The sequence below is a fragment of a genome, unplaced genomic scaffold (assembly GCF_019419815.1).
Source record: "Pyrus x bretschneideri cultivar Hongxiangsu unplaced genomic scaffold, Pyrus_bretschneideri_v1 Contig1, whole genome shotgun sequence".
NCBI classification, from domain to species: domain Eukaryota; kingdom Viridiplantae; phylum Streptophyta; class Magnoliopsida; order Rosales; family Rosaceae; genus Pyrus; species Pyrus x bretschneideri.
The window spans coordinates 6687956-6712808 of record NW_025999390.1 but is presented as its reverse complement, the minus strand read 5'-3'; the positions used below and the strand labels follow the sequence as shown (position 1 = coordinate 6712808).

The 24853-nt window shown below is 37.7% G+C and overlaps 3 protein-coding genes across 4 annotated transcripts; all 3 read left to right on the top strand.

The window, feature by feature from the left end:
* Positions 1-3332: 3332 nt before the first annotated feature.
* Positions 3333-8435, top strand: LOC103966104. Its single transcript, XM_048590707.1, has 5 exons — positions 3333-3349; positions 3560-5279; positions 5423-7195; positions 7487-7727; positions 7864-8435. Exons 1-5 carry the CDS (start codon positions 3333-3335, stop codon positions 8433-8435), a joined length of 4323 nt encoding a protein of 1440 aa, XP_048446664.1.
* A 1269-nt stretch (positions 8436-9704) lies between these two features.
* Positions 9705-15436, top strand: LOC103966108 (probable ADP-ribosylation factor GTPase-activating protein AGD14). Of its 2 annotated transcripts, XM_048582521.1 has the most exons (15): positions 9707-9982; positions 10789-10907; positions 11143-11204; positions 11306-11393; positions 11471-11532; positions 11609-11741; positions 11948-12376; positions 12882-13499; positions 13626-13787; positions 13873-13980; positions 14076-14159; positions 14310-14481; positions 14568-14613; positions 14867-15063; positions 15249-15436. In XM_048582521.1, exons 2-14 carry the CDS (start codon positions 10809-10811, stop codon positions 15018-15020), a joined length of 2217 nt encoding a protein of 738 aa, XP_048438478.1. In that variant the 5' UTR covers positions 9707-9982; positions 10789-10808; the 3' UTR covers positions 15021-15063; positions 15249-15436. The 2 variants fall into 2 exon arrangements, with proteins under 2 accessions (XP_048438480.1, XP_048438478.1); XM_048582523.1 differs by lacking the exons at positions 14310-14481; positions 14568-14613 and having other exon boundaries at positions 9705-9982.
* A 1800-nt stretch (positions 15437-17236) lies between these two features.
* On the top strand, positions 17237-23577 carry LOC103940099. Its single transcript, XM_048582515.1, has 4 exons — positions 17237-17748; positions 18259-18576; positions 19685-19747; positions 20202-23577. Exons 1-4 carry the CDS (start codon positions 17330-17332, stop codon positions 20203-20205), a joined length of 804 nt encoding a protein of 267 aa, XP_048438472.1. The 5' UTR covers positions 17237-17329; the 3' UTR covers positions 20206-23577.
* Positions 23578-24853: the final 1276 nt, after the last annotated feature.

The following is a 24853-nucleotide window of genomic DNA, read 5'->3' as shown; positions in this document are numbered from 1 at the left end:
AATGAGCGTTTTATTAATTAGTAGAGATTAAAAAATAATAATAATAAACAACGTTAACGAGAATCCAAATTACAATTTTCCCCAATTGTCTTCCATCTTTAATTTAATTTCTCTATTCAATTACATTGCGTTTGGATGTGGAAAATTAACAAAAATTAAGCAATTTTAATATAGCGGAAATTGGAATGACATGAATTTAGAGGGGTGTATTTCAATCGAGATTTTGAAGGATTTTTATGGATTTATAAATCTATGAATCGTGATGGAGTTTAATTGATTTGTAAAGATTCCATGCAAAATTTCAATTCCCTTGAAATCTGAAGGCGAGATGTAAGATTTGTGAATGCTTAAAATATACTATGAAATCTATCAAATTCACTCGAATTCCTCAACTTTTTAAAAATCTATAAAATGAATTATTAATTAAATACAGTTGAAATGTTATAAATTTCTTTTAAATCCTAATTTTGTTTTCTTTTGAAAAAGGGGACCAACTGGTGGCTTCGCCATACATTCCACCCATCTAGGGGCAAGGAAGACTAACGGAGACATTTCATCCTTCCCTTAACCACCATCGCGCAATTCACCATCAATAAAAATTGAACTCAGGGTGTGTCGTGTAGAATACGAGTCTGGAATTCATCCCAACCACTGGCCCACCCTGTGGTGGTTATTTAAAATCCTAATTGAATACGTTCAAATTTATAAGGATTTTAATAAAAGTTTTAAAATTTTGGTTGAATATGCATTGAATATGAGAATCACTTAAAATTATAAGTGAATACAGCCAGATTTATAAATATTTTAATAAACTATTTTAAAATTATGATTGAATACACGTTGAATTTGAAAATTACTTAAAATCCTAATTGAATACCCCAAGATTTATTAAAAGAATTAAAATATCTCGTAATCCCAATTGAATATACCTTCTTATGCTTTAGAATTTGTAAATTTTCTTGTCATGATAACATAATCTATACTTCTATACTATTAAGAGGGTAAAATAGCAATTTTGTACATTTCGATACACATTATTGACAAAATGAGGGTAAAATAGTAATTTTGATACACACTATTGACAAAAGGAGGGTAAAATAGCAATTTTGATACACATTATTGACAAAAGGAGGGTAAAATAGCAATTTTGTACCTTTCGATAAAATAACAATCATACCCCTTTTTTAATATTTCACCCTCTTTTTTTTTAATTTCCCTAAAATGACAATCATATACTTATTTTTTTTCAATTTTACTCTCACTTTTGATACACAATATTTACATAAGGAGGACAAAACATTAATTATGTAATATTAAAAAAATGCACTTATTAAAAGAAATTGTTCATACACACAAAGTGTGTACTCTCTGCTAGCACATATATAATATTGTTTGTATAGAGTCATTAATATAATGAGGATATAGTAGTTAGGAAATGTGCTAGTAGTGGCGGCGGAGACGGCAGTGATGATGGTGGGTAGTGTTGGCGGCGGTGATCACAATCGGTGGTGTCAGATACAACCGTAGGGAACACAACAATCAATATGTGGTGGCGTGCGACAGCTGTGGTAGTGGCAACTCATAGTTGAGTTTTTTTTTTTTTTTTTTGAACTCTTATTCATGAAAATTTGAAAATGACAATATATTACATGAAATTTAGAGTTTGTTTTTTGTATTTTTTATTCTTAAACTCTTATTCACGAAAAGTTGAAAATGACAAACTATTTACATGAAATTTAAATTTAAAAATTGATGGTTCCAAATTCTAAATTTTTTTTTTCACTTAAAAATTTTAAATTTCTATATTTATAAATCAAATAATAAAATTAATGCATATAATTTTTACGAATCCAAACATAATGTTACGGATTTGCAAACGCGTAATTTGATACCATATTATTTTCTTTTCTTTCATAATTAAGAAACTTTAGGCCGGTTGGTCCCATCCGCTTTCTTCACGGCCCAGTTATTTCTTGCTAATTACACGGGGTCCGAATGGACAGGTCACCATACCGTTACGTCTATTAACTTCCACTCTTTGGGTGCTACCAACACCTGCCAGTGCACTGTGATCATGCGGTCCTCATAACCCGCCACGTGTTACATGGACACGGCGAGTATCAAACAGCAGACACTCTAGCGAGTACATCTTGTGCTTCCTTTCTGGCGCCCAAACGCAATTGTATTTGTATGTCCGATATTCAATAGAAAACGAGGCCCAGTTTTAAATCCGTAAAACAACACTTTTTCGGTAAAAATAAAGCCCTGAATCTGAACGGTCCATTTCTTTGTTACGAAATCCGACCGTCCACAGGAAGTGAATGCCCACCTCGGACGTGCCAATCGAACATCCCTGATTTCGCCACGTGGCATTATCCAGAGGATTCGTTTATTTTCCATTTAGTTATCGATTTTTTGGTTATTTTTTGATCAAAAACCTTACTCTCGCGGTACCTAAGAAACCCTAGCTCTCTGTCCCGTCTCTTACGGTTAAGAAAAGGGGGAAATTTCAACAATTATCGAAAGTTAAATTCGAAAATTGGGGAATTACATTAGGGTTTCAAATCGGGAGGTGCGGATTCGATCCCTAATTCATGATTTGGGCTCGTGATCTTCGCGTTTTGTTCGAGGAACCGATGCTTCGTCGTCTGGCGGTTAAGGTACGCGTGCTATTGAGTTGATTAATTTGAAATTGGATGTAATTTTTGTTGTTTTTACTGGAAATGATCTGAATGCGTGGGGGAATAAGGTTGATTGTTTGATTTTGGTTTCTGTTGAGGCATTTTTGTGATTTTTTGCGTTGTTTCTGGTGTAACAGATCTGAAAACATGTATGATGGAATGTGAAATTGGGGTTCGTCGGTTTGGTCGGTTGGACTGAGGGATTGTTGATGGAAAATAGAGTAGAGAACTCACATGGCACTGAAATTCCTGAAAAATCGAGATCTCTGGATCTTAAAACTTTGTATAAATCAAGAAGTAGGAAAGGTGTCGAAAACAAGAGCTTGAAGAGAAAAGTTAGTGCCGAGGATGGCGATGAGAACGGGGGCAAGACGAAGAAGAGTAAGAAAGAGGCTTCTCTTAGTAGTTTGAAGAATGTTAATACCAGTAGCAAGAAGAGTTTAGATAAAGTGTTTCGTAGCGGGTTGAGTTCTGGTTCACATGATCCGGAGGCATTGAAATCTGGGTCGAGCGAGAGATTGGATAGCAGTAGTGGGTTGAATGGTGTTTCGTCACTTAGTTTGAATAATAAGGTCATTCAAATCCCGAGGCGTAAACGGGGTTTTGTAGGGAGGAAGAAATTTGATGGTGGTCACGCTCACAAGCTGCCAGATGAGTCTGCTGGTAAAGTGGGTGTCATTGATCAGACAAATCAGACAGCTACGTTAAATGGTGATGATTTAGGTGCTCAAGCAGAGTCCTTGAAGGTTAAGCGAAAAAAGGGTCTTCATGACTTTAAAGAAAACATAAATAGTGAGTTGAATTCAGCACCACATGCTAAGAAAGAAGACGTTCCTACAAGTCATTCGGCTGTAAGCAATGGGGATTCATCTTTGAAGAAGTCTCGGAGGAATCGTAGGAAGAGGAAGGATTTGGCTACCTCACAGTAAAAGTTCTGAAAAGGAAGCTGAGCCTTTGTTTGATGGTTCTACAGAAGAAGGCCACAATTTACAAGAAGATGATGAGGAGAATCTTGAACAGAATGCTGCAAGGATGCTTTCATCAAGGTTTGATCCAAGCTGCACTGGGTTTTCTTCAAACAACAAGGCTTCTGTAAATGGGTTGTCTTTTTTGTTATCTTCTGAACAGGATTTTGGTAGTCATAGGTCAAAGTCTATTTCTGGGTCAGAATCTAATTCGGTTGATAATTCTGGTAGAGTATTGAGGCCGAGGAAACAGCACAATGAAAAGGGACATTCGCGGAAGAGGCGCCATTTCTATGAAGTTTTCTTTGGGAACTTGGATGCTTACTGGGTATTGAACCAGAGAATCAAAGTCTTCTGGCCTCTAGACCAAAGTTGGTACTATGGTCTTGTGAATGACTATGACAAGGAAAAAAAACTTCATCATGTGAAGTACGATGATCGGGATGAAGAATGGATTGACCTTCAAAACGAGAGGTTCAAGCTCTTGTTACTCCCTAGTGAAGTTCCCGGTAAGACAGAGCAGAAAAAATCAAAGGTGAGGAATAGAAGTCCTGATGAGAGAAAAGGAGACATGAAATGCAGAAAAGAAAAGAAAAAGAGAAACTTGACTTCAGAGGACGGTAGCCGCATAGGCAGCTATATGGACACTGAACCCATTATTTCATGGTTGGCGCGATCTACGGGTCGGGTCAAGTCATCCTCCTGTGCTGTGAAGAAGCAAAAAACATCTGGTCTATCTTTAAAGTCTGTGCCGCAATTGTCAGATGAAGATGCCACTTTGCATGAATCTTTGGGTGACGGCTCCTTTAGAAGGGATAAAAATAAAAAATTTGGCAGATCATGTGATGATGTGAGGCAAGAAAAGTCTACCTCTCAGGGCAGCACTAGCCTCAAAGATAGCAAAATGCCTATTGTTTACTTTCGAAGGCGGCTTCGGAAGAATGAGTCTGAATTGTCTCATACATCCGAGGATGACCAGGCCTCTGCGGGTAAGCCTGGGTCACTGTATGATTTCTTGGGAAGCTTGGATGCCAATGGACCATTGTGGTCTATTGATGATGCAGGACTGCTGAAATTAACTCCTCCACGGATAGAACCAGGAAGAGTTACTTTTGAGTTAGGCCTTCCAGTGCATTCAATTACTAATGATTCTTTTGGAGTAGAGTTTCGGTTGTTTCGTGCTGCAATGCTGTGTAGGTATGGTGCAGTGGTGATTTCATGGCCAAAGGTTTACTTGGAGATGCTTTTTGTTGACAATGTAGTTGGACTGAGATTTCTGTTGTTTGAAGGTTGCTTGAAGCAGGCTGTGGCCTTTGTTTTTCTTGTCCTGTCATTGTTTCATCAACCCAATGACCAGGGGAAGTCTATTGATTTCCGGTTACCAGCAACTTCAATCAGGTTCAAATTCTCCTGTGTTCAGCATCTTGGGAAGCAACTTGTGTTTGCATTCTACAACTTTTTGGAAGTAAAAAATTCAAAGTGGAAGTACCTAGACTCGCAACTTATGAGCCATTGTTTGCTTACCAAGAAACTGCCCCTGTCTGAATGCACTTATGATAGTATTAAAGCACTTCAAAATGGAAGAAATCAATCACCTTTTATGCCTCTTTGTGTGCATTCCTCCTTTGTCAAGGTATTTGTCTTATGTTCTCCACGTTTTCTGAATATAATTTTGGTTCTAACAGAATTTTTTCGGTCTTGTTGTGTAGATAATTATATTGTTCTTCAATGTATTAGTATTATGAAGGTATTCACTCTAATTTTTTCAACAACCAGGGTACACAGAGGAGGTCCAGGCAGGGTATTAACTTCATGGGTGGTTCCAGGGAATCTACATCTGTAAATATTAGTCATCCTACTTCTCGTAATGATGAGCTATGCCGAAAACTTCCTCCACTTGCCCTCTCCTTTGCTGCAGCACCTACTTTCTTCATTAGTTTGCATCTTAAACTGCTCATGGAAAATTGTGTTGCTAATATCTGCTTTGGCGACCGTGATTCAGTGGAGCATGTTGAAAACTCTGGCAGTATGTTGGCAGTTGACTGGTCTATCGTCGAGGACTTTATTAGCGGAGGTTCGAAAATTACTCCTCAGAAAAATTTGAAGGCTCCACCAAGTAATGCTACTTCTGATGGGTCCTGTGCCAAACCAGATGCTGAAAATGCTATTTCTGTATGCCATGGAGCTCGGACAAATTCATCTCAGCATTTCCAAAATGGTGGTCTTGATGTTTCTGTATCCTCTGGTGGAACTGGTGTCCTTGAAAAGACTGGAACAGATGAAGTTGTACAGTCGAAGGCATTGCAAAGCCATCATCCAGAGTCAGATCAATGTTCTTTATCCCCAAGGCCTTTGGTTGGTAGAGACAAGTCCGACACTGATTCCCAATCTCTTCCGAATGGTCTCACTGTTGAAATTCCATCATTTGACCGATATGAGAAGCCTGTGGATAAGGAGGTGCAAGGTGCTCAACAGCCTACAGAATTTTCTTGGAATATGAATGGTAGCATTATCCCCAGCCCTAACCCCACTGCTCCCAGAAGTACAGGGCACCGAAATAGAATTAATTCATCACTTGGACACCTCTCACATAATTGGTCTGATGGAACTGATCTTTTCCATAATGGTTTTGGCAGTGGACCAAAGAAGCCGCGAACTCAGGTGTCCTACACTTTGCCTTATGGAGGTTTTGATTTTAGTTCGAAGCAAAGAAACCTTCAGAAGGGGCTTCCTCATAAACGAATCAGGAGGGCTAATAATGAGAAGAGGTCATCAGATGCTTCCAGAGGTTCCCAAAGAAACTTGGAGCTCTTATCATGCGAGGCAAATGTGTTAGTCAATGGCAGTGACAGAGGGTGGAGGGAATCTGGGGCCCATGTTGTATTAGAGCTTTTTGATCATAATGAGTGGAAGCTTGCTGTAAAAATTTCAGGGACTACAAAGTACTCATACAAAGCACATCAATTTTTGCAGCCTGGGACAACAAACCGCTATACTCATGCTATGATGTGGAAAGGAGGAAGGGATTGGAATTGGGGTTTAGAGTTTCCAGATAGGAGTCAGTGGGCACTTTTTAGGGAGATGCATGAAGAGTGTTACAATCGGAATATCCGCTCTGCTTCAGTAAAAAACATTCCTATTCCTGGTGTCCGCTTAATTGAAGAAAGCGATGATAATTTAACTGAAATATCATTTCTTCGCAGCTCTGCAAAGTATTTCCGGCAAATAGAAACAGATGTTGAAATGGCTTTGGACCCATCTCGGGTCTTGTATGATATGGATAGTGATGATGAGCAGTGGATTTTGCAGTTTCAAAATTCTTCAGAAGTTCACAATTGTGGCTCAACAGAGATCGAAGATGAGATGTTTGAGAAAACAATGGACATGTTTGAAAAGGCTGCATTTGATCAACATGAGTTCACATCTGAAGAAATAGAAGAGCTCGTGGATGGTGCTGGAGTTGGGCCCATGGACGTGATCTTATCCATTTATGAGCATTGGCAACAGAAAAGGCTCAGGAAGGGAATGCCTTTAATCCGACATCTTCAGGTACATATTCTTTCTTAACAGAGGTATATTTTTGTTTTTTACTGTTAATATCGGAAACCACCCCCCAGCGCTTTTTTCATACCGTAACTCTTTTGTTATTTGAAACCCAAATTATGGGTCTTTTTGGGGGTGGGTTCTGGAGCTTCTTTCATGTGGTAAATGCACGGGGTTGGATGCTTATGTCTATTACTTCTTGGCCGTGCTTAAATGCTTGTTTCTTTTCCTTGATGAAGATCAGCTGTCTTTTCATTCATCTTGATGCATCACATAAATTCATTTTTTCCTTTGCAGCCACCGTCATGGGAAAGGTATCAACAACAAGTGAAAGAGTGGGAGCAAGCTATGATCAAAACCAATACCACGCTCCCTAATGGATGCCATGGGAAACCTTCATCAGTTGAAAAGCCACCAATGTTTGCTTTTTGTCTGAAACCACGGGGACTAGAAGTTCCCAACAAGGGATCTAAACAACGGTCACAGAGGAAATTTTCAGTTTCTGGACATAATGGTGTCATGTTAGGAGATCACGATGGTATCCATGCTTTTGGTATTTGTTTAGCCTTATTTAATATGTTTAATTGAAATCTTTACGCTACATGCATTTTTTTTGTTTGACTAATTTCTTGTGGAAGCATCTTTTCTTAATTGGGTTTTCTTTCTTCTCTCAGGAAGGAGATCAAATGGATTTGCTTTCGGTGATGAAAGGGTGGTATATCCAGGCCATAACTATGACTCTTTAGAAGACTCCCCCTTGTCTCAGACGTTGCCTGGGGTATTTTCACCAAGGGATGCAGCTAACATGTTGATGAGCAATGATGGGTTTGGGAGAAATCGTCTCCGCAGAATTCATAGGAGCAAGTCAAAGAAATATGGGAGAATGGTATCTTCTGTTGGCCCGCAGATGGTGTCTTCATACAGTCCTAGAGTTGTAGGAAACAGAAATGAAGTTCATCGATGGAATGCAGGTATCCCTGATTGGTCAAGCCCGCGGTATTATCAACCAGAAGTGTCTCCGAGGCATGGCATGGGACTGCTGGACGATTCTGATCTTGATGAGTTCAGATTGCGTGATGCATCTGGTGCCGCCCAGCATGCACATAAAATGGCAAGGCTCAAGAGAGATAAAGCTCAGAGATTGTTTTACAGAGCAGATCAAGCAATCCACAGGGCCGTGGTTTCTCTCATGACCGCGGAAGCGATCAAAACTTCTTCCGAGGACTCCAGCGACGATGAAGAGTAGAACACCACTGTTAAGCGTGAGACGATACAATGGAAATGCCAAATCCCTCTCAGCTTGCCGTTCTGCAGCCCAAAGAGACTGTAGCAGATGAGACTCCGACAATATTTTTGGTGGAATCAGTCTTTGTTCTGGTTCTCCTTTGTCAATGGTGGTGGCTATTTTTTGTTTGGTCTTTTTCACGCGGATACCACAAAGCAATTCTAACATGAGAGCCATGAACAGTAGGGATGGGGAGGAACTCATTGCTCCGATGCCCTGACGCTTCGACTTCCTCTGATTCTTGTACGGGCGAGATTCTTTTACCGGCTTTCAGTCTGTCTGTCTGCTCACTCCAGCCATTGCGATTGTTGTACCGATCATGATCATCCTGCAAGTTAGGGAAGGGAAGGGGTGTATGAAATTTTGGCTGCCAATCTCATTGTACAGATCCTTTTGTTTTTTTTTTTTTTTTTTTCCCTCTGTTTTGTTCCCCTTAACCTACAGTTTTAGAGTGTTCGGTATTTAGGGAGCAGTTTGCCCAAATAATACAACCACTGAAAAAAAAGAAAAAAAAAGAAAAAGGAATATATGACCTTTTGCTGTTAAACACTGTAGCTTTTACTCGACATACTAGTGAAAATGCGTGACACCTTGATGCGATTGCGAACCAACAACAGAGTTTTCAGCGTCGAGAACACGGTCTAGTACAGTAAGTGTTTTTAGTGTGTCTGGAGAACGATTTGACACACAAAGGGTAATAATACAACTGGTAGGAAACTTGAAAAAAGTAATTTTAATCAATTGTATTATCACTTATGTATCCGGCACATTGGAAAATTTCTCGAAACCAAGAGATAGTGTGCTGTGCTGTATGTTAACGATACTCATCTCGTGTAGTGAAAAAACTCTTAAATTTGCCCGTACAACAAAAGCTAGAATTTTAAATTTCAGTTTCCGTAATTTAAATGAATTTAGCATATATCTTATTGTTAAGAAAAAGGCTTAATGGTTTAGGGCTAGTTTGAATGTGCTTTTAAAATAACTGAAAGCGCTTTTAGAGAAAATGTTTTTGAGTTCCTAAAAGCATTTTAAATGCTTTTCGCAAGAAGCACCAATTATGTGCTTCTTTCGAGAAGTACTTTAAGTGCTTTTTCAAGATTTACTTGCATTTTTACAAAGGATTGATTTAAAAAATATTTTCACCAAAAACACTTTCGATTATTTTAAAAGCACGTTCAAACCAGCTCTTAATTTGAAAGACTTTGGAAGTCTTTTTAGGTACTACAAAGAAACTTGAGCACCGTTCAAAAATCAGCAAGGGTTCAACGGCTATAATTGCTAAGCGGTAAAATCGGCAAATTTCACTCTCTCCCTTTGATCTCTTTCCCTCCGCTGCCTCTGTAACCGACTTCCCACCAAAAATGTCCGACTCTCAGCCTCCTCCGATCGTCTTCCGCAACGCTTATTATCTTCAATTTCTCTCTCGGTTCCCAATTTCTAGGGTTTCTTCTCTGCTCGCTTGTGGATGCAGACATAGATTCGAGCTGCCACACTGGTTTTATAATCAGGTTGGTTTTGATTTTCTCCTCTTATTTTCCGTTTAGTTGGTCAGAAAATTTAGGAAAAGAAAGTAAAATTTCTGCATTTTTTCTTCACTTTATCGGATTTTGATAACAATCGGAGTGAAAAACTGATTTTTCATCTGTTTGGTTGCTGAGAAATGTAGGAGAAGTAGAGGAGGGTAATTGCCGTTCGTGTTACAACATTTGCATTTGTTTTTACTCTTCTACTTCAGTTTATCAGATTTTGGTAATAATTGGAGGCAAAACCTGCTTTTCCATCTGTTTGGTAGCTGAGAAAATGTAGGAGAAGTAAAGGAGGGTAATTGATGTTCATGCAATAACATTTGCATCTGTTTAAATTATTTTGCTTCATTTTATCGGATTTTGATTCTGTTTGGTTGCTGAGAAAATGTAGGAGAAGGAGGGAAAATGATGTTGATGTAATATATTGCATTGGTATGTAGGTTGGTTGAAAAAGTGATGTTGATGTAATATATTGCATTGGCATGTAGGTTGGTTGAAAAAGGATTCCCTTTTCTTTAAAAGAGACAGGATACGGTATTTCAGTTCACTTTTATGGATGATATTTGAATTATTTTTGGAAGATGACACTGTATTTTCTGGATATTGGAGGAGCCATATTTTCTTTAAGCGGAAATTGATTTAATCTACACTGGTTATATAATCAGGTTGTTTTTTCTCCTTATGGGTTTCTATCGGTTTGGTGAGAAAATTGAGGAAGAGAAAGTTAAGCTCAGTGGCTGTGTTGGTTGTTGCAATAATTATTTCTCCGTTCTCTTTTTTCTGTTCAGGTTTCATAATTTTCTGAGAAATGGGAAAAGGGTCGAAGGAAGATGAGAAAATCGAAAGAACAATTCGCAGTCTTTTGAAACTTCCCGAGAATAAAAGATGCATCAACTGCAATAGCTTGGTATGGCGTCTTCTTGTTATATTGTGCCCAAATAAGTGAAACTACAGGCATCATTAATGGTTCTTCATCTGCAGCATTGTACTAGTGGAAGCAGCAAAACACTGTATTTATTAATATCTGCCAATTAATATTCGAAATCCGTAAATGCACGCCCATGTGCTTAGAAGGATATATGAGAAGATTCTTGCGGAGTGAGTATATGAAGTTTTCCTTTAAACATGTATTCATTGTGCAGGGACCACAATATGTTTGCACGACCTTCATGACATTCGTCTGTACAAATTGTAGTGGAGTACAGTAAGTAGTCATGTCTGGTTTTGATCATAAGTTCTGCGTGGGATTGTTTTGATTTTGGCATCTTCTCAGTGCTGACCAATTAAGATTTTCAAATCGTCCAGTCGGGAGTTCACTCACCGAGTAAAATCAGTGTCAATGGCCAAATTTAATGCAGAAGAAGTTAGTGCACTTCAAGCAGGTGGAAACGAGGTGAGCATGTACATTCATTTGTCTCACTATCATTCTTTCTCATCCACTAACATTCTTACTAAAGCGTTCATTTACAGAGAGTTAGACAAATTTATTTTAAAGATTGGGATCCTCAGTACCATTCTTACCCTGATGCCAGGTGATTAAGCATGTATCTCTTTGTAGTATGGAATACTTCATATCGGATGTTTTCTAATTCACATACTACTTTGCAGTAATCTTCATGGACTCAGGAGTTTTATCAAGCATGTATACATTGATAGAAAATACACTGGCGAGAGGAGTGTCAGCGCGAGGAGTATCAACACTAGTGAGAGGAGTGGCAACAAGCTCCCAAGGCTGCAATTGGTGAGCCATTTATTTTAAGATTGCCTATTCAATACATTTCTATTTCGTATGATACTACTTTTGTCTTGTGGAGAACTTGGTCATTCCTGATTTGCATACAATATCAACAGCAGCAAGCACTACAAATATAGACCTCATTTTAATTCTGTAGTGATGCGATTCTTGTTGGTTGCTTCCAGTTAAAGATTCTTATTTATTTAATACAGAGCATTGAGGGGTCTGATGATAATCGGAGGGTTGGTGGACATCATACTGGATCCAGGAGCTTCCATGATGATAACAGGTTGGAACGGAGTTATAGTTATAGTCCAAGTGGAAGAAATTTAAGATATTACTATGATGAAAGAAGAAGTCCTCAATATTCTCCAGAAAATTCAAGAAGTGGTGGTTTTAAGAAAGCTCCTCTATGTTTCGAGATAGTTGATAATAGGATTCGGGCAGAAAAACGAGGATCCTCAAGTGGAGAATACAAGGTCCAAAGCAGGAGACCAGACAATAAGAAGACCGCAGAAAGCTCCCGTTCTCCTGTTGCACCCCCTGTTAAAGATAAACTAGGGGAAAATGTGCCTCCTCCGCAGGTTGGTGAAAGGTCCACAGCAAATCAGAAGGATACTGATGGTTCTGCTCATAATCAGGTGGGTAGCTGCTTACGTTATGATGGTTAGTTCTTTGAAGTATGGGGTTCTTTTTATTTTTTATTTTTTTATTTTTTTTTATGCGGTTGTAATGCACTTCTCCTTCATGAGACTCATTATTTGTTATGCACATTCTTATTTCCGTAGTATTTTTTTAAGCATGTTTTGGTTTCTGTTGGCGTAGAACAATGGGTACTTTTCCCTATTCTATATGTCCCTACTCTATATGTACTGCTTTAGCATTCCCTCGCATGGACATAAGTGGTCATGCACGTAGTGGTTCCTCTTTCGGGTGGCTAGGGGAGGGTTCTATGTACATGAGATCCTGAATCTAAATTCTTACAATGCTGTCTATCAATTTATTTTTGTGAGATCCGTGCACCTGGACATTTAAATGGCGTAGAAAGGCCAACCTTACCAAAAAGTTTATCAAGCTTCCTACTACTCTTTTTGTAGATGGTTTTCAAGAAAAATATGCACTTATAGTTTGTGGTTTTCTTTGTAGAAAACTAAATCTACTGGTGGCCATGTTGGGAATGCGGTGGAACAAAACGTATTAAGCTTGATTGATTTCAATACTGATTCTGAGCCCCCACATGCTGCAGAATCGCAATTGGAACAAACACCTGTACCCAATAATGATAACAACTGGGCCTCATTTGAATCATCTTCAACGGAGAAGGCACCTCAGGTTCCAACTGCGGTTCCAAATGCAGACCCTCTGGAATCTTTGCTATTTGAATTGGCAAGTCCCCCATCTGTTCCTGTGAGTAATGCATCTGAGACACCACGCAATGATGGTGCTCCCTCAACTGCGGGCATAAACACCATGCCCCCCGGTGGTGCTTCCCCAGCTGCAACTGCAGAGCAGATGCCAACATTACTTAATACAAGTAATGCATCTACATCTACATCGACTAGTACCACTGTGGCAGCACAACCTACTGATGCAGGTCCTGTGCAAGATCTTGCTATTTTTGGTGGCGACACCACTGTAAAAGCAACTGATGAGAAGCAGTTAGTACTAAGTACACAGAAAGATCAGTCCTCTATATCCTTCGCTGCGGATAGTGGTTCTACTTCACATCATGTCAATTATGGAGTTGGAGCTTCAAATGGTGAGGTAAGATGAGAATCGCTTTCTCCTTAATTAATTACTCTCAATTCATGAATTCGAATGATAATTTTTAATTTTCTTATCTGCTACGCGACTTGCTTACCTTGTTGCTTAATGTATATACATATGCAGTTAAGGAATTTGTCACTGGAACCAAGCATACAAAGATCTTTCAGTATTCCTGCTGAAAAATCATCTCAATCTATGTTAAATCCAGCTGAACACACCGACAGTGGCAGTGGAGCTAAATCCCAAGTGGAAAGGAATTCTAGTATGCGAAAGGAACTCCCAGCGGTATGAAATCATGTTATTTGCTTCATACATATGCATTTTTTCCGGTAAAATGTTTCTTGATTGTCTTTTGTTAAATTCTCTGCAGGACCTTTTCGCTGCAAGTTACTCATCAGCTCCTGGACAAGCTTCAGGCTGGCATACTGCTCCAGCTCATGGAATGGGGTACAGCATGCAGTATTACCCTACTGCGACGGTATATAATGCGTAAAAAATTACAAATCTGAGTATGTTGTGTATTAATTTCTGCATACAATATGGAGGGTATTGACATGTTATTTTCATTTACAGCCTGCTCCAGTATTTCCGGGTCCAGCAAAACCCAAAAACCCTTTTGATCTTGATGAAGAAAAAAGTCTAGTAACTTCCACACATGTACGCACAACATTCAATTGATATCTCGTATATCGTGTTCTCTCTTTTTTGCAAAGTTTAAAGTTTATGCTCTTAGTTTTCTTATCACGAAATAAAAGTTCAGATCCTTGGCATTCACCTTAAAAACCTTCACATATTGTCGTCGTGTAGTTTCCTTCCATGTCTTCATTGCAAGGAGCTCTGCATAACGTGCCAGTACCAGGCTTGATGCATGCTTCAAGCCTTCCTACTATGTCGCAGTTTAAGACACCCCAGTCTCCAACTAATGAATCCATGATGATGCCTTCACACTCGCCTTCCTTCGCAAATGCTTTCTCTCCAAGTAAATTCACTTTGTTACCTTATGTTTCATGTCAACTTTCTTTCTTGGCTTCTTGTCTTGTATTATGTCTAATACTATCATCTCAGGGTCGTACTTGGGGCATCAATTACCTAACAATGTGCAATTTTTAAGGTAAATTATCGTTCTTAACTATCTCCTTTGTACCATATTATCTGGAGGCAAGTTTGCTCGACATTGGCAGCCCTTGATAGCTCCGCCATTGTCGTCTTCCCTATATTTTGCAGAGCATATGCTATCAGAACACCATGTCTTGCTTTCTCTTACGTTTTTGTTTTGCATGAATGGACCAACGTGCATGATATTCACAAATTTCGTCTGCGATTATGTCTAATTTGTTAACTTTCATCTAATGTCATCGTTGCAGACCGCAAGGAGTTGGTGGCTTTGGCAGGGACGAAGCTGCTTTTGGATCCCTAACCACAACTCAGCAACCGTTTCGGCAACCAAGAGTCAAATACCCAGCACCCAGCAGCAGCTCAGAAACTTTTTCTCCAATGAGAGGAAACCCATTTGGATGATCGAAAATTATTTCGGTCTCAAAAGCATCTTCAGGATTGCATCCTTTCTAGTCGGAAAATTTTTAGGTGTACCGGGTACACCAAATTTTTTTGGTGTACCCTCACTCATTAGAATTTTTTTGGGGTACAAAAAGTGAGGGTGCACCAAATTTTTTTGGTGCACCCTCACCATTATGAGTGAGGGTACACCAAATTTTTTTGGTGTGCCGGGTACACCGAAAAATCCCTCTTTCTAGTCGAAGATCAAGTGTAACGAGTAAATACAGATATGTGTGTGTGTGTATCTTTGTAAATATCTTGTTAAAAATCAGTTAATATGTTCTCACATGTACTATTTTGTATTGTTAAAGCATCAGTATTTTGGAGGTAAGATGGATGCTACTATTGAATTAAGTGGCTGATCATTGATGCGTTAAGGCTCTGTATTAATCAACTGTTAGCCGTCACTCGTACATGCATGGGCAATTGATTGCAATCAAACACGTGAAAATAAGAAATCATATCTACTAAGGAGAGCTTCCTTTCTTTACTTTTTCCAATTTCTATGTTCTCCTATTCCTTCGTGTTTTTTTTTTTTTTTTTTTATCCTGTCGTTTTTTCATCTAGTGATAAGCATTTTTGGTTTTAAGAAACAACATATTCGGATATGAATGGTTCTGCAACATAGTCATTTTATGCTAATACAATTTCTCGTTTAACTACAAATTTTGTTTGATTATTATTAAGGGGGAAGGGAATTCGAAACTATTACAATAATTAAGAGAGAAAGTTTTGAACATGGAACATATGGGTGAAATCTAACACTTTATTCACTAAAATATTAGACTACATATAAATTTTGTATTGATTAACGAAAATAAACTATTCGAATATAAGAACTTTCAAGATCAGTGACAAATTTCATCTCTCCTGACATTTGGTATCTCTTAAAGACATTTGACAAACTTAAGTAATTAAATAATCAATGACCACGTCATATGATTTACAAAATTTAATCTAAAAAATTGATCTCCGTAGCGTCATATTTGAAAATATTGGATGTAATGATATTTGCAATTAAATAATGGGATATTTTTGCTTATCATTCTTAAGTGATGATAATTTTCACAATCTTATTTATAACCATTAAATGAGTTTAAATTTAGAGATCTGCATAGTGAATAGACACAAATTTAAAAACTTCAACTCATCTAACGATTATAAATAAGGTAATGAACATCACTACTATATGAAAGTGATGAACAAAAATATAATCATTAAACAAAGGAAACAAAAAAAAAAAAGGTCTATGGAAGTTTATATTGGTTTCCTATTTCAAGTAAATTGCTCTCACCCACCAAACAAACAGATTGCACTTTCTCCAAAATTACAGATTGCACATATGAATGTATCTAATTAGGTTATTTTCAAGTACATTAACAATATTTTACTAATGAATTCTAGCTATTGAGTCTAAAATATTTTAATTGAAATAGTTTGTCATACTAATTAATATTTTTTTTTTACCAAACACTATCATACTGTTTTTTTTTTTTTTCATAAACACTTTTACAAAAAAATTTATCAAACACTTTACTGCTTTATTTCAAAGCCGTTTTTTTTCATAGCATAACAAAAATAGTTTTTTTTTTCAAAATACAGCAATACCAAATCAGCTTATGGTCAAGTTTTAGAACTTTATTTCTTTTATACTAGAAAAGAAAAAAATCAAAAGTAAAAGTGATTTGCCATGACGCGATGTCGGAAGTCGCCAACAAAGACAAAGAAACCCACGTATTTTCACTTGAAGGCAAATGAAGTAGAAAGGGCGGTGTGACCGTTACGTTGACGCGCAATGTACTGGCGCGTGGTACCGCCCCTTCTCCCTCTTCAGTTCCACTCCGACGGACGTTAGAACGTATCATTGAGTGCGATTAGGTCGCGCGACGCGGGTCCCACTTGCTCTGAGCGCAAAACCGGAGAACCGTGAAGGATCTCGGACCCCGGACCCCGGATACGACAACACAGTCTCTTGACTTTTAACCCTTGTGTTTCTCAAAACTACGAAACAGCCACTGCCTCTGTGGCACCGCCCATTTGGGCTCGATGGCACACACGTAATTTACTTGGAGAATGAGGGTGAGAGTTTTGTGATTTAAATATCTGGAACTTAGGGAATACGGGTATTTTGAGCCAATGGATTCAATATCACGGATTTCACAAATCTGCCGTTTGTTTATTGTTTGTTGTTTACATCTCTTTCTCTCTCTAGACTTTCTCTCTCTCGTCTCACACCAACTCTCTTTTTAAAAACCCTCCACCCTCTCCTCATGAACCACATCTCTCTCTGTTTCTCCGTTTCTCCGTTTCGATCTCTCTCCTGCGAAACGCATTCCAGCACTGAGATCATCAGAACTTCAGAGGAAATGGAATCAGTTTCCGGCGTTGCAAGGCGGCCTTGTTTCATCGACGAGGACGATGGGTTGGCCTCGCTGGCTGATATGGAAGCCGGGTTTTCCGGGTCCAACCACCCGTTTTATTCAAGGCCGATGTGTTTCGCGAGGCGGAGTGGCAGCTTCAGAAACGTTTCTCCAGCCATGGCTTCGTTTTCTTCGTCGTCTTCTTTTTCGCCGAGATCTGGGAGGTTCTGTGACGCCAGGTTTGAGGAGCACCACCAACCCCATTTCTTGGATGCTTGTTTCCTCTGCAAGAAACCACTCGGTGATAACAGAGACATCTTCATGTACAGGTTGGTTGATTACCCACTTCAAATCCATTGATCAATTTCCCTTTTTTTTCCTTTTCAAAATTTGGCGATTCTGGTTGAATTTTGTGAGCAAAAAGAAAGTGTGGGTTCGTGGAAGTTTGAACATTTTTCCCGGAAAATAAGAGAAAGATCCCACCTTTTTTTTTTCTCCACAGCCAAACAGAAAATTGGGTGGATCTGAGTAAAACCGTTGTTTTAATTTCAGATTGGATTTTTAACCAATCTTGTTACGTATGTGTCATTATTCAAAAAGTACTATTTTATGAATGGATTTCCGATAAGATTTTCAACCAATTCTGACGTGTCACGTGTCATTATGTTTACAATAATTTAATCAAGATTTCGATAAGATTTTCAACCAAAAGTACTATTTTATGGATAGATTTTCGATAAAATTTTCAATTAATTTTGACATACTATATGTTCCTATCTGTTTATAATAATTTATTTAAGATTTCGATAAGATCTGCCATCTCTTTTTTCCCTGTGCAGTCATAGTCTGCGATCCCTCTTTTCCCTCGTATCTCCTCCACCGTTCCCCGTGACTCTGCCATCTCTCCTTTCCCCCATTTGTCTTCCCCGTGACTCTGCCATCTCTCTAGTCCCTATCATCTCTCTCTTTTCCCTCATTTATCTTCCCCGTGACTCTGCCATCTCTCTCTTTTCCCTCATCTCTAACACTCACTCAATCTCTATAAGAATCCTCAAAACACTCCACCTCTTTCAAAGCATCCATTCCCCTCTCTCACACAATCTCTCTAAGATCCCGGCGCAGATCTTCTTCATCATCGTCTCAAGGGTCCTCCACCGGTAACTTTCTTTTGCTGTTTCTTTCTCTGCAACTTTCTGATGCTTTTCACACTCTACCAACTTTCTGATCCATTTTAATTGATACATATAGAAAGTCAAACAATCTCCAATTTAATTGAGTTTTTTAATCTTTTTGTAAGAGTGATCTTCAAATGGTGATTAGATAAAAAAATCATTGGTTTTGATTGTTACAAGTGTACAATTCATTAGTAATTCGATTACAAATGAATGAACAAGAAGGTGCTCCTAAGTTTAAATCTAAGTATCTTTTCTTTTTAATTAGCAATCTTGTTTCTTAGCATGCACGTATCGGAGTGTGATTTAGTCATTTCATTGTCATTTTATGTGTGATACATACAATGCACCAACTGGGTGTTAACATAGGAATAACAAATAAACCTTTTTATGCCTGCAATTGCTTTGTATCAACTGTTTTAAGTTTCACTCTGTTTTTTCCAAGAGCTGAAACCAAACCTAATATTCATCAACTCTCTTCATCCAAATGGTAGAAAACAACCAAACAAATCGCAAATGCATCTTAATCACTGTAAACTTTAATTAAATTACCTTAAGGACAACTCACATGCTTGATTTTAATACAACTTTCAAAGGTAAATGGTAGATATGTGTAATTATATGCAACTTATGTGAATGTTGCCGTGTTTGATCACTTTGGTTGAAGTTACGACGGTGATTTTTTTACACTATTTTTAGCATCTCATGTGCTCTTCTTTGTCTCTTATCATAAGATTAAATGAATAAACAGAGACAACGGACAAAGTTAAAATAGGGTGTGTGAGTGTGTTTATCTCGTTTTCCTATATACTCACTCATGTCCAATCTTTTACAACTTGATGATAGCATGTATTGAACTTTTTTCTTTGACAAGGAGTATTCCAGAGCACTCCAATTTAAGGAGGATAATTTGAACTTTTTTGTATAAGATTAGAAACACACAGACATACAACCAATGATAGTTTTGAAATTTTTTTGTTAACTGCATAACTTCGTCCCCACCACCTCACCCCCTTCCCCCCTCCCCCTCTATTGATTGGTAACATGCTGGATTCTTTTGTTTCTTCACATGTTGGATTCTTTTGTGCTGCAGGGAATACTTACAAATTTTTGTACCGATGGGACACCTAATAGCCAGACACCACACACAATTGAGGTAACCATAACGTTGTTGTTGTTTTGCAATATTTCACATTTTATACCCCTTGAGTTGTTTAGATTTCAATATTGTAGAGTAACTGATTGTACAATGGTTAGTCGACTGTATGTTTTAATATGGGAATGTGTACTTGTTCAGTTTCTTTCTTTAGAGTGCAAGCATGACATTAGCTAGATGAAGATTGCTATGCGGTTATAAAGGCAGAGAAAGGGTCATGTAATACCAGTTTATGCAATAAATGATTATTTTTAAAAACAAATTTTCTTTTAAGTAATTCTATTTAAATATATATTCACATGACTTATATCTCACCGTCAGCTAGCTAGTGATTATACTCATTACACAACTATACGAAATCAAGAAATGAGTTTTATGCATCACTTTCTTTCATTGTTTGATTTGAACCGAGACACTTTCTTTAACAATTTTTCTTTTTGGTTCGTTGGGATAGGTGAACATAAGTCAGCAATTTTCTGCATCACTTCATCCAGCTGCAAGGCTTGTAAGTTTACTTTTATCCATCAAAGTCTTGGGCTGTGTTTTGGTCTTAGGGTTCCACAATCAAGTTGAAAAATTCAACAACTGGCTAACTAATATAAGTTTCTTTTCCAAACAATACAAGTTACACAATCAAGTTTTTGTTCAAGTCTATCGTTCATAACCAACAACTGGCTAGCTAACTAATAGTCTAATATAATGGCTAACTAATATAAGTGAATCTACTGTATTGACGTCACTGCAGCTCTCACTTCTCCTTTATTTTTCCCATCCTTTCCAGCTTGTAAGTTGTTTGGTACTTCTTCTTTTTTCCATTCCAGATGGACACTCTGCAAATTGAGTGCTTTAAGTTGCAACTACACCATATTAGAAATACCCATAATAGGACTTAGTAAACATGTTGTATAATACCATCTCACCCACCATTATATACCAAAGAGGCAAATTATGATCACATCTAAGACAGAACACTAAAATTGCAAAAAACTAGCTGTATAAAAAATTTACCTTACTTCAAGAGTTTCCCAAATCACCCTACTTTGCTGTATATCTCCAAGTGCACTCCCAAAAACCTCGGAAATGACTTGCTCAATATCATATCTATCTCTGCATTTGTGATACCCAACTACAGAGAAAAACAAGGTCAAACTATTAGATTTATGTCTAAAAAAACTAAGCAACTAGAACCAGAATATAAGAAAATTGTCTTACCTTGTGCTTAGCATCCATGGCGATATGCCGGCTAAGTTTCAGGAAATCGAGCATATTGGACCCTTTGTAGTTGGTGTGGTAATCTCTCACAAGATGTCTCAACCTTGACCCCGTAATCTTGTAGTTCAAACGATGTTTTCTAGTCCAATGTTAAAGGATCTCTACCATGAGATGCATACACGTTCTCCAGCTCAATAGTCACCAACCTTAAGATATAACCTTGGATGCAATTAACGAAATTATGGGTTTCAAAAAATTTTTGCGTAACTTCAATTCGTATGCCATTCCGTTTTTTGGGTTACAGAAGTGAAGGATGGTTGATTAAATCTTCAAGGCACCTAAAATAGAAAAAACAAAACATAACAATTGAATTATTTGTTGTAATTCTAATTAAATGTTAAATGAGAAAAGAAAAACATTAAAATTAAAATCAACTTACATAGGAAGTAGCGTCAAGTTATGTAGCGTTTCAAGTTCAACCATTGTGCCCTTATGATCCAGTTTGTCAATTACCTCTCGGATAACGCTCCTAAAACTCACTACCGAATCAATAACTGGGTCAGTCCGTTTTGGAATGGCACATCTAACTCTACTGGCCACCAAATACAGTGAGTGCCAACCAAATGATGTAGCTGGATAAGGCTTTTGTTTGAGATTATCCACTATCTCCATTGTATTTCTATCAATAAAGAAAAGAAAGAAAAAAAAAGTAAAAAGCAGCAACTAGTATGATTTATACAAATGAAAACACAAAAAAAAAAAAATATCACTCACCTCAATATCAACTTGAAATTCGATGTGAGCATTTCACTATCAATTTGTTTCAACTCAAATGAACTATTTTTCACCAAGTGAAATAAGGTGGAGTCCATCTCTGTAGAGATGATCAAGACTTTGCCATCCACAAATTTGATTATATAACTTGGATAATTTGAACTTATTTAACAAATTTGATAGGAAGAAGTCGTATATATATCCAAGTTATATGATCAAATTTGTGGATGACAAAGTCTTGATCATCTCTACATAGATGGATTCCACCCTATTTCAGTTGGTAAAGAATAGTCCACTTGAGTTGAAACAAATTGATAGTCAAATACTCACATCGAAGTTCAAGTTGATATTGAGGTGAGTGATATTTTTTTATTTTGTGTTTTCATTTGTATACATCGTACTAGTTGTTGTTTTTTAGCCTTTGTTCATTCTTTCTTTTCTTTATTGGTAGAAATACAATGGAAATAGTGGGTGATCACAAACAAAAGCCTTATCCAGATACATCCTTTGGTTGGCACTCACTGTATTTGGTGGCTAGTAAAGTTAGATGTGTCATTCTAAAACGGATTGACCCGGTAGTGAGTTTTAGGAGTGTTATTCGAGAGGAAATTGACAAACTGAGTCATAAGGGCACAATAGTTGAACTTGAAACGCTACATAAGTTGACGCTACTTTCTATGTAAGTTGATTTTAATTTTCATGTTTTTCTTTTCTTATTTAACATTTAATTAGAATTACGACAAATAATTCAATTGTTATGTTTTGTTTTTTCTATTATAGGTGCCTCTAAGATCTACTCAGCCATCTTTCACTTCTGTGGCCTAAAAAAACGGATTGGCTTACAAATTTAGAGTTACGTGAAATTTTTTCAAATCCATAATTTCGTCAATTGCACCCAAGGTTATATCTTAAGGTTGGTGACTATTAAGCTGAAGAACATGTATGCATCTCACGGTGGAGATCTTTTAACCTTGGACTGGAAGACATCGTTTGAGCTACAAGATCACGGGTCAAGGTTGAAACATATTGTGAGAGATTACCACACCAACTACAAAGGGTCCAATATGCTCGATTTCCTGAAACTTAGCCGGCATATCGCTATGGATGCTAAACACAGGGTAAGAAAATTTTCTTATATTCTTGTTCTAGTTGCTTAGTTTTTGGGAGACATAAATCTAATAATTTGACTTTGTTTTTCTCTGTAGTTGGGTATCACAGATGGATATGATATTGAGGAAGTCGTTTTTGGGCATGCTCTTTGAGAGCATCTGCAATCTCAGTAGAAACAAAAAGTTAATTTTACTACAGCAAAGTAGAATGATTTGGGAAACTCTTGAAGTAAAGTAATTCTTTTATGCAGCTAGTTTTATGCAATTTTAGTGTTATGTCTAGATATGATCATATTTTGCCTCTTTGGTATATAATGTTGAGTGAGATGGTATTATACAACAAGAAGTTTAAGCCCTGTTTGTGGGTTTTTCTCTTGTGGTGTGGTTGTAACTTAAAGCACCCAATCTGCAGAGTGTCCATCTGGAATGGGAAAAAGGAGAAATACCAAACAACTTACAAGCTGTAAAGGAGGAGTGAGAGTTGCAATGAAGTTAATACAGTAGATTCACTTATATTAGTTAGTCATGATATTAGACTATTAGTTAGCTAGCCAGTTGTTGGTTTTGAACGATAGACTTGAACAGCAGCTTGGTTGTGTAACTTGTGTTGTTTGGAAAACAAACTTGAATTTTTCTATTTTGTTTCTGCTTTTGGGATTGTATTGAGTGTGAAATGGATTTTGACAAACATTGCAAGATTCATAAGCTTCAAGTGAATGTACACAGCTTCATCTACTTTTATACGTGTTGTTCATTTTCTTGGAGGCAGATTGTTGATCCCCATCAGTTCATTGTCACCGATATCAGTCGGCCATATTATACAGGGAAAGCTGAGTGTTGGGTTGTTTGGAAAAGAAACTTTTTTGTTTCAGCTTTTGAGATTGTATTGAGTGTGAAGGGGATTTTGACAGACATTGCTTAAGGTTCATATGAATATGCACAGCTTTTAAACTTCATTCTTCTCTCAATGGGAAGAAGAGAAGCCAAGGAGAAGATATCCGTGAATATTTTGTGACTATATTCTTTTCGCCAATGTCCCCGAGGATATTGGGTGAAGAAATAAGATTTCAAATATTTTCGTCCATGAAACAGTCATATTCACACACATAAATTGTATCATTACTTTTCGTCCAAGAAACTATCATCTTCAAAAAGGACTCCACTATCACGATCCACGGGGCATAAAGTACAAGAAGGATGCCAATTCATCAACAATCCTAACTGTATACAAAAGCAACCCGAAAATCAAACACTAATAGGACAATCATCTTGACGAACGCCAAACTCTTCTCACTTTCAAGCAATAACCTCCACGGCATCACTCCAGGATCGCCCGGTAATTCGCCATCTCTTGAGGTTTCTCATCTGTCCAATAATTCACTCACTCAGTGGTATGATTCCTCGGTGCTAATCAAATCAAAGGCCAGAGCTGCACAAAATTACTAGTTGTAAATCTTGGATACAATCAGACAATGGACACGTTTCCCTGCTCTTCGACTGCTCTTCGAACAACACTTCCCTCTTGCGAGTCCTTGTCCTCCAATCTGACTCTCCGTTGGCATTGGATGTCAACGGATACCAATGGCCAACGCTTCATATTATAGATGTAGCTCACAACAATTTCAATGGCGAAATACCAGAAGAGGATTGCCGACAACATGGAAAGCTATGATGAATAACCATCAACGCCCAGTTTGATCGTCAATTTGGTCAAGGATATGATAATCATTTATGTTAAATAATTTTCTGAATATAATATTCATAACTTTGCAATCCTTAATTCCAAGGTGATTTGCAGCAGCTTGGTTATCCATCAAAGCTTTCCATGCTGTCGACAATCCTCCTCTAGTATTTCACCATTGAATTCACCAAAAGCAACATGTTTACCGATGTGTCAAAAATATAATGTATTCTCAGAGAAAGGTTTAACATAATCAACCAAAGCAATTTGACTTGAATTCGTCAAAACTTGATTAAAAGGTCAACAGTTGGACATTTACCTGCATATCGC